The 9,591-nt window shown below is 49.2% G+C and overlaps 1 protein-coding gene across 1 annotated transcript in view; it reads left to right on the top strand.

Annotated features, from left to right (window-relative positions):
* Positions 1 to 9,591, top strand: part of TSHR (thyroid stimulating hormone receptor) — a 131,947-nt gene that overhangs the window by 53,806 nt on the left and 68,550 nt on the right. Inside the window, 1 exon segment of the mRNA XM_068254446.1 lies at positions 1,185 to 1,256. Within this exon segment, the coding sequence (XP_068110547.1) occupies positions 1,185 to 1,256 (72 nt within the window).

The following is a 9,591-nucleotide window of genomic DNA, read 5'->3' as shown; positions in this document are numbered from 1 at the left end:
ATTAATTTAATCCCTTTAATTAATTAATTAATTAATCTCTTCATGTTGTTTTGGCCTGGTCTTAAGCTACATACACACATTAGATAAAATCAGGCGGACACCTACTAGGGTTAGGGCAGAGTGTCAAATACCAAGTGGGCCGAAAATGAACGCTGGGACCTAGTCGCAGGCCAACCTCAATGTCTACTGGCCACCTTCCTCCCATGTAAAGTTCCCTGCTGTATAATAGCCCCCGCCCTCCCCTATACAGTTCCCTGGTGTCTAGTGGTCCTCCCTCCCCTATACAATTCCCTGGTGTCTAGTGGTCCTCCCTCCTCTATACAGTTCCCTAGTGTCTAGTGGTCCTCCCTACCCTATACAGTTCCCTGGTGTCTAGTGGCCCCCACCCTTCCCCCATACCGTTCCCCTAGTATTTAGTGCTTCCCCCCTACCTCCCACAAAGGGCTTCCCTGGTGTTTTTGGGCTTTACCTCCAGTATAGCTTCCCTGGTGGTCTAGAGTGGGCCAAACATAATGCAAAGTGGGGAAACCACTTGGGGACCAAATGCAATGGCTCTGAGGGCCAGATTTGGCCCACGGGCCAGAGTTTGACTTGTTTGGGTTAGGGTAACCCTAACAACCAATTAACAATCTTTCTACCGATGATCGTAAAGCAAACGTGGGCGACTGACCTTCAGCGACGGCATCAAATGACCAATATCGGGAGTCAGCCGTGATCCAACCGGTTGGATTTTTTGGATTGGCCATCATTCATGAAACATCTGCGGAAGTGACATCTGCGGAAGTGACATCTGCACCTCAGATGTTACTTCTGCATTCTCTGTCAATTCCTTTTTCTTTTGATTGTTCATGTGTGTATACCATTTGGTCATTAGAGATTGTTAAACTTTGCCGAACAATCGTTGGTCAGCTTTCATTTCAACCGGTTTTCATCTGATGTGTGTATGTAGTTTTGTGCTCTACATTGTGCCATCTCCTGTGGGCTGAACCAGAACTTTGCATGACTAATCAGAATCAGAAGGTTACCTGGCTGCTGATTACTACACCCTTCCTCATCTCATTAGCAGAGTTCTGGCATAGCCCAGGTGATTTCCTCTTCCTGCGATCGCCTCTGATCAGTTTCTTTTTAACACTGTTACTATTTCCTGCTCCTCAGTGTTTTTCACTCTTCTGCTAATCTTACAGGCGGCTGATGGAGACCAGAATTCCTATCATTCCCAGAGGGGCCTTCGCAAATCTTCCCAACCTCACCCGGGTGTAAGTAATGCTTTGCTTTGACTGAATGCTAGTTCCCAGGGGCTGGTTCCAGGGCAGATGTAATAAATGTAAAAAAAAATCAATTATATTCATTATGTTATTTTCACTACAGTTTCTCTTGAAATAATAGCATTTCCCCATTGTCGAGTGACTGAAAACAAGGGACGCCAGTCAGAATACTGACAGGTGGGCTCTGTGGCGGCATTCACACAGACGTTAGATCGACATTGTGTTCGGCGAACGCCACTTTCACCATCTTTGGTCTGTCCTTCGGGTGCCAGCCTCATTGCAAGGGGACGTTGCACTATCACAACACTAACATCACGGCAGGGTGAGATTTACCATAAGGCCCTGTAGGCGAGTGCCTACAGGCGCCTGATAATGGAAAGGCAGCTTACTCTCCTCTGAGAGCGCCTCCTTCCCTATGCAGAGTCCTGAGAAGAGTGTAAATGAGAGGTTACTCACCCTGCTCTCAGCATTCCACTGACGAGAGATCTCCCTTCAGCTAGGAGCACCTCTAGTTACTTAATACTGAGGGTATATCTGGCTACCTAATGCTAAGGGACACCTGCAGCTACCCATGATGGGCAAGGGAAGGGAGAAGTGACAGCGGGCCCAGCCAGCACACTTGCAGTTTGGTTCAGCAGGAGTTTGTATGTTCATAGAGGGCGAAGTCTAGGGTGCCAGGACATCTGTGCCTATAGGATCCTGTGATCCGGGGCTGCATCATGGTCACACGTACTGCAGCATCAATCTGCCTATTACTGTGTTGATCTTGCCTAAAGCCAGTGAGACTATGGCTCCACCTCCTTCAATTCTGTCATGCCTAAAATATCTCCTCAGAAATCAGGTGAGCAACAGGATTAGGACATTTTACCGCCCAAGGCCCACTGTCACCAACCCCGCCATTAAAGAGACACTGTAAAAAGAAAAACGTCCCCTGGAGGGTACTCACCTCGGGAGGGGGAAGCCTCCGGATCCTAATGAGGCTTCTCCCGTCCTCCTCTGTCCCACGGGGGTCTCGCTGCAGCCCTCCGAACAGCGGCCCGACAAACCCGACAGCCTGTTCAATAATTACCTTTCCAGGCTCCAGCGGGGGCGCTGTTGCGGCACTTCTGACAGAGATGGGCGGAAATGGCCGATCTCCGTCGGGTCCACTCTACTGCGCAGGCGTAGGAGACTTGCGCCTGCGCAGTAGAGCGGCCCGACAGAGATCGTCTATTTCCCGCTTATCTCTGTGGGAAGGAACGGATACTGCGCTTGCGCTGGAGCCAAAAGGTAAATATTTACATCACCGCCGCTCCGGGAGGATTTTCGCCACCACCGTGGGACCGAGGAGGACGGGGGAAGCCTCAATAGGATCCGGAGGCTTCCCCCACCCGAGGTGAGTACCCCCCAGGGGAAGTTTTTTCGTTACAGACTTTCTTTAAAGGGAGCACAGCACAGGATGTGGCGAAAGCACAAGCTCCACTGCTCGCCTCATGTGGAAGCAAGCTAGCCACGGATTAGGTTTGTGACTGCTGCAATTTACATATTTGGAGTTTAACTGCCTTTGTGTGCCAGCCCACTGCCCACCCCTTGCTTCCAGGTGCTCTAGGCCATGGCCTTTGTGGCCTTGTCTCAAATCTAGCCATGGTAAGCAATACTTGTCATCTGTATTTCAGGAGATTTGAAGAAGTGGACCTTTTCAGAGAATTACAACCCTCATGAGCTGAACGGGCGTAGCAGTGATGGCGCCAATTATGACCCTGAACCTTTAAAATTGCTGCCGATGCACTCTGCTGTACATTTTCCTCCGAAATTGTCAGCAATCAGACCTCCATCAATTCCGCAGATACTGAAAAAAGGAAAACTGCCACAGAACATTCTCCCGGCTTGCCATGCCCGCTCTCAGATATAAACAAGTCCTTTCTGTGCCAGCCAGGCCACTTGACATAATTCAGCCCCAAAATAGAGGCCGAGTTGGTATTATGAGAAGCAATCCACACGGGAACATGAACAAGACACTTGTCTGATGACAGCAATAAAACTTATCAGACTTGCGTCAGCAAAGTAGATGCTGGAAGAAAAATACCCAAAGAGATAAGTTAGGTGAAGCCTACCCCTTAATATAAAGAATCCCTCCACAGCCAGTCCGTGGTGTGGTGGCGAATACAGGCAGGGTCGGCGCTGCCATTGAGTCAAAGGGGACAGTTGCCCCAGGTCCCCAACCGCTTCAGGGGCCCCCATGACACCAGACCCCCCAGGTGGCCTCCCCCTGACTCCTCCCTCCCCATCAAAGTCCGTTCCAGGGGTCCCCATGCTCCCAGGACCCCCCAGGTGGCCTCCCTCTGACCACTCCCCGTGGCCCCCGCATCCTCGGTATTTCAGCTGCCAGGGCCAGATTTACCATAAGGCACTGTAGGCACATGCCTACAGGCGCCTGATAATGGAAAGGCAGCTCCCTCCCCTTCCCAAGTGCCTCTCTCCTGTCTTACCCAGGAAGTGTCCCAAGCGAAGTGTAAATGAGAGGTTACTCACCCGGCATTCCACTGACCAGATCTCCCTTCAGTTGGGGGTACAACTAGTTTCTTATTGCTGAGGGTACTTCTGGCTACCTAATGCTAAGGGGCACCTGTAGTTACCTATGACGGGTAAGGGAGAAGTGACAGCTGGGACAGCCAGCACACTTACCATGCGGTTCAGGGGATGCTTGTAGGTTCATGGAGGGCAAGTTCTAGAGTGCTAGGACTTCTGTGTCTATAGGCTCCTGTGCTTTAAATCTGGGCCCGTCAGCTGCCTTGCAATATCTCACCTGTGCTGGCAGCGGCTCAGGTCTGATCTCTATCTTCACGGAGCCGCCACCGGGACAGGTAAGATATTGCAAGGCAGCTGAACTAACAAATAGGGGCCACGGGGAGCAGTCATGGTGAGGCCACATGGTGGGGGGACCAACAGCGCGGAGGGCCCGGGAGCGGACTTTGAATGGGAGGATAGGGGGCCCCCCAATTCCTTTTCTTTGTTACAGCTGATACAAATCCTGCAATAAAGCTACAGTGTGTCTAATACCTGCTTTCATAAAAGCAGGCATAGGGTTAACATCCTCTGCCTACACATTAGCTGCTCTGCTGAGGCAAGCAGCTGACACAGCTGGGAGATCAAATTACAGTTGTGATTAGTCACAGATGAATGGGAATTAGGCAGGCTGAACTCTCTAAATACATACAGTGTTCATTTCTCTATGTTTTCCTTCTGTCTTTAAAGACACCTGAAGTGAAAGGGTTACGCAGGCCATCATATTTGTTTCCTTACAATACCAGTTGCCTGGCTATCCTCTGCTTCTAGTCCTTTTAGCCATAGACCTTGAACAAGCGTACAGATCAGATGTTTGGCTGTATTTGCCGAATGCTTGTTCCAGGTGTGTGAGTAAGATACTACCGATGCCAGAAAGATCATTGGGATGCCAGGCAATGTGCATTGCTTAAAGTGGACCTGAACTTAGAATTGGAATCATTTATTATCTGGAAGGATGGGGGGGGGGGGGGGGATAATGTCCGAAAGCCAATAGCAGAGGCTTCCATTCTGCGGTGCCACCAGTCGCACTTGGCAACCATCTCTCATCCTTGAGGAGACATGGGGGGGGGGGGGGGGCTTAGGCAGAGGGAGGCGAAGGTTCAGCAGTGATGACCCAGTTCTTCATGAAAGAAACCTGTGGTGATGGCTGATGCTGCTGAGGATCCTGATTGCTGACATCTGGCAGTGCTGGCCAAGGTGTTCCAGTTCAGAAGGTACAGTAGTGTTCATTTCTGTGGTGGGTCCCGACTCCTGGGCAGCATTCGGCAGGGCTGGTAATATAATCTGGCTATCACATGAAGCATTCGGCTGCGGTGGCCCTTACTTCCGGATTTGCAGCTGGCACCATGGAGGGGTTGAACCAGCAGCAGCAGCCAATGAATGGATGGAGCCGGCATCCAGTGAGGCCAAAGGTTTTCTGATCAGCGCAGTGTCTTCCTACCTCAGTGGAGCCCCGCCCTCCTGGATAGCCGTGGTGGACTCCACAAGGCCTGTACCTGTTCTTTTTTAAGGGTTATTATGCTGTTGCTTATCTTTTAGAGCAGAGAGGAAGTTCCGAGTTCAGGTCCACTTTAAAAGTAAATAAATATAGCAGCCTCCATATCCCTCTCGCTTTTGTTGTCTGTGTCTGTCAAGGAATGCTGGAGCCTGTCTATGTATTTCCTGTGTCTTCTCATCCAAATGTAGAGATTCCAGCTTATGGAAAGTACTGGAGGTGGTGGGGGGGGGGGAATGGGGGGTTAGGTGGTCCTGTTCATAGAGAGGATAGGAAATGTCGATGAGACCAGCACTGTACAGGAATCTATTCTCAGGAAAATTCCAAGAAATGCTCTTCATATAAGAATGTTATTATGAGCCCTGAGTTGATCGACACTCCAGAATGGATTTTCCTGTTGAAGAAGGCCTGACCCCAAAACCAAGCAGAAATAGGCCCCAGAGACCCTATTACTAGTGCTATGCCGGGGTCTTGTTTAGGGCTAGACATAAGAGAGTCACCTGACCTTCCCCCCCCCCCCCCCCTCCATACGGCATGCTGGGTATCCATCCTCTGCAGGCTCCTATACTCTGCAATAATAGATAACAAACAAGTCGTTTTACCATCACTGAAAACCAGTAGGAGGATATTGATTATTTTACTGACTTGCAGCACTTGATACTGATGATATTTCCAGAGAGAATCTGATGGAATATTGGTCAGAATGACGCCACCGCTGGCTTTGTATGGCTAGTTGCGGTAGAAAGCGATGAGGGGGTCTGCTCTGGGGCCCTGGGGCAATTGCCCATTTTTTCCTATGGTAGCTCCAGCCCAGAGCAGTAGAACCTGGGTTCAGTAATTGTCGTGCATAAAACAAACTGGGTAACTTAAACTCATGATCAACCGTGCAAACAAACATATACAAAGTGCTGGTGCATACATCAATGTAAATATAAATATGAAAAAAATCAGCAAAGGTGGACTGTAACATCAAATAGGAGCGCCGAGGAGCAGCCTATGTGTTAAAGTGCATGAGAAGAACAGGAGTAGTGCAAAGGTAGGAGATACTTATCCCAGGAAGTAAACTGGCAGGGCAATGCAGCAGAAGAAGGTCGGAACAGTCCCGCTAGCTCCGCGGGTGTCACCCCGCTTTGAAGGAGAGAGGACACCTATAGCAGTGCGGTAAGCTGCGTTATAAGGCTTTATAACATAGGACCATAACGTCCCACTGTGAATGCGACCTTAATGTTTTATTGTCTCTGCTCAGTTTCAGCCAATTAAGTGTCCCAAAGTTAAAATACATGAACGTTTGACCTTTTCTAATCTTCTTCTGCTCTTGAAGTTATATTCTGCCAGGAAAACTTTTATGGTTGTAATTTGCTTATCAGTGATGTGTACTACATTCCTGACAAGGTACTGACAAGACAGAAGCTGTTACTTCCATGCCTGAAAATTAACTCAGGCAGCAAAATAAAACAAGTAAAACAGCCTGGTTATTAACATGTTGCACTGTACACACACGTTTACCTCATCACACATCACCTCGGGTACACTTTATAAGCGCTCCAGGCAACAGCCTTGAGTGTCAGTGCCCTGCAATGGCCCTGCGCTATTTGGTAAAGTCTACAAAGAGAGAGTCACATAGTTCACAACAAAACTGTTCTGCGTTTTCTAATTCACTGAAAATCTGGAATCAAATCAAAATAAATGAATTGGACGCGTTGCAAGCCTCAGTATGGTGCACTTCCTCCTTCCATAGTGAGGCTTGCAACGCATCCAATAGACGCTTGCAAGTTCATTGAAACGCTAGGCGGAGAGTGGCATTATGGGTAATTAACCCCGCCGCATCTACCCGCTCAGCTGGGGCAATTAAAGCTAATTTGAATCACGAGTAACCACCTTGGTTACTCGTGCTTTATTCCATGATGACTATCCCTATGTGGCAGAACTCTTGCAGAAGCATGTGATCACTTTGATCAGGTAATATGTTGGTAACCCTCTAACCTTTGACTAGCTACCAAATGAACTCTCTGAACATGTGCAATGCACTCATTTTCATACTTAAAGGGAAGGTTCAGGCACAGGCAAAAAATAAAATAAAAATCCAAATCCACTTACCTGGGGCTTCCTCCAGCCCGTGGCAGGCAGGAGGTGCCCTCGGCGCCGCTCCGCAGGCTCCCGGTGGCCGACCCGACCTGGCCAGGCCGGCGGCCAGGTCGGGCCTCTTCTGCGCTCCATTGTGTGTTCCACGCCGGCGCGCTGTTGTCATCGGACGTCCTCCGGGCTGTACTGCGCAGGCTCAGAACTACGTCCGATGACACCAGCGTGGAATGCACAATGGAGCGCAGAAGAGGCCCGACCTGGCCGCCGGCCTGGCCAGGTCGGGTCAGCCACCGGAGACCACCAGGAGCCTGCGGAGCGGCGCCGAGGGCACCTCCTGCCTGCCACGGGCTGGAGGAAGCTCCAGGTAAGTGGATTTGGATTTTTAATTTTTTTATGCCTGTGCCTGAACCTTCCCTTTAACTGTGCTAGAGGTGGGCGAAGGCCCCGTTCACACTTGCGTTTTGCCATGCAAACGGACCGGATCCTGTCCGTTTGCATCAGGCATGCATCAGGCTGCCATCCGGATCCGTGGGCAAAAAATAGCGAAATTTAAATTAAAAAAAATGATGGGGTCAGCAGAAGGTGCACCTGGTGCACCTGTAGAATCAGGTTCCTCCGCTGTAGGCCTCACCTCCGACATTCTGCCAACAGCTCCAGCACGTCGGTCACTGCTGCTCCACTCCAGACATGCTTGGCCCATGTGTCCCCATCCGAAATGGCCGCTTGCATACGCATAAGTGGGGTAGAACGTCAGGTGTTTGTAGGCAGTGTGTTCTGTGCCTTCCGTTTCCCATTGGTTTCTGTGTTCCGGATGGTGCTGTCAGGCTCAGGTCCGGCTCCGGTCCGGGTGCGTGGGCCGGAGATCCGGACCCAAAAAATAGCGCATGTTGGAAAAGTGTCCGGAGTCCGGATCCGGTCCGGCTCCGTACTGTACGGAACGGACGCGTGCGAACGTCCGCATAGACTTTACATTGCTATGCGGAACGTACATTCCGTTTGTACAGTATACGGTCTGGATCCGGCCCGGCGAATCCGGACAGGGAGCGCTAATGTGAACCAGGCCTTATGCAGGCTCACAGGGGAAAATTATAAATATTTACCAAGGGGTGAGCAGCACAAACCCAAATTTATGCAATTCTATTCTATCAATATGGGCCAACATTTCTAAAGAATGCTTTCAGGACCTTGTTAAATCAACTGGATTTTGACTACTCTCTGCCTGCTGCCTGCACCGACCTCTGCCTGGATTTTGACTACTCTCCATCTGCCGCCTGCACCGACGTCTGTCTGAATTTTGACTACTCTCTGCCTGCTTTATTTGTAGTTTTACAATCGTTAAAGTTTATTCATAAATTTAATGAATTCAACAAATGTGTGTTCTAGTCTTTTATTTATATGCAGAATGTCTACCAGGCTTTTATTCTGGCATATTTTGGTGAGTTATGACTTAAGAATTGGAGGCCTAAAATTCTTGAAAAAAAATGTACCGCTTTTGACTCATAATTGACTCATAATTCCAGACAGAAATGCACCGCCAGGGAGGTTAAACATCTAGTCTAGGATTGCTTATGGTCTCCAGAGTTCTCAGATCTCCAGCCGCTGCCCAGTAGAGTTCAGAAAGAGTGAGTCACATTGTATTCACCAAAACTGTTCTACTGCGTTTTCCAATTCAGCAAAAAATGCAGAATCAAATCAAAATGAGTTACCAATTTTCTTGTCTTTCTGCAGACTAGTGCATTGGTGAAATGCCCAGCTCTGCTGAAGTACCCGGACCTTTGTTCACTTATTGCCTCAAATCCTTGCTGGTGTGTAGCAGGTCTCTTGCAGAAGCATGTGATCACTTGGATCAGTCGATATGTTTGTAAGTCTCTGACTGGTCACATTCCTGTGTTGCCTCTATTTCCTGTGTGGGATAACACAGAAAGTGATCTCTGCAGTGTCACCTGATCAGATGGATTACATGATTCTCCATGCGTTCAGCTACATTTCAACAGCTCTAGCCAGGGTGCTTCAAGAGAAGAATTTGGCAAGGGCATGTGATGTAGCCATTTCCATGGGATACCTCCAGTGCCGAGTAGTGAACAGGATGAGGGGAAAGGATTCTCTATGAAGATGTGAAGGAGCAGGGTACACTAATCCAGTGGTGGGCTTAAATTTTGCATAAAAATTCGCAATTACGCATCGTAATGCAAAATTACAGGGAAA

The sequence above is a fragment of the Hyperolius riggenbachi genome, chromosome 9 (assembly GCF_040937935.1).
Source record: "Hyperolius riggenbachi isolate aHypRig1 chromosome 9, aHypRig1.pri, whole genome shotgun sequence".
NCBI classification, from domain to species: Eukaryota; Metazoa; Chordata; class Amphibia; order Anura; family Hyperoliidae; genus Hyperolius; species Hyperolius riggenbachi.
This window is presented reverse-complemented; position numbering and strand designations above follow the sequence as displayed.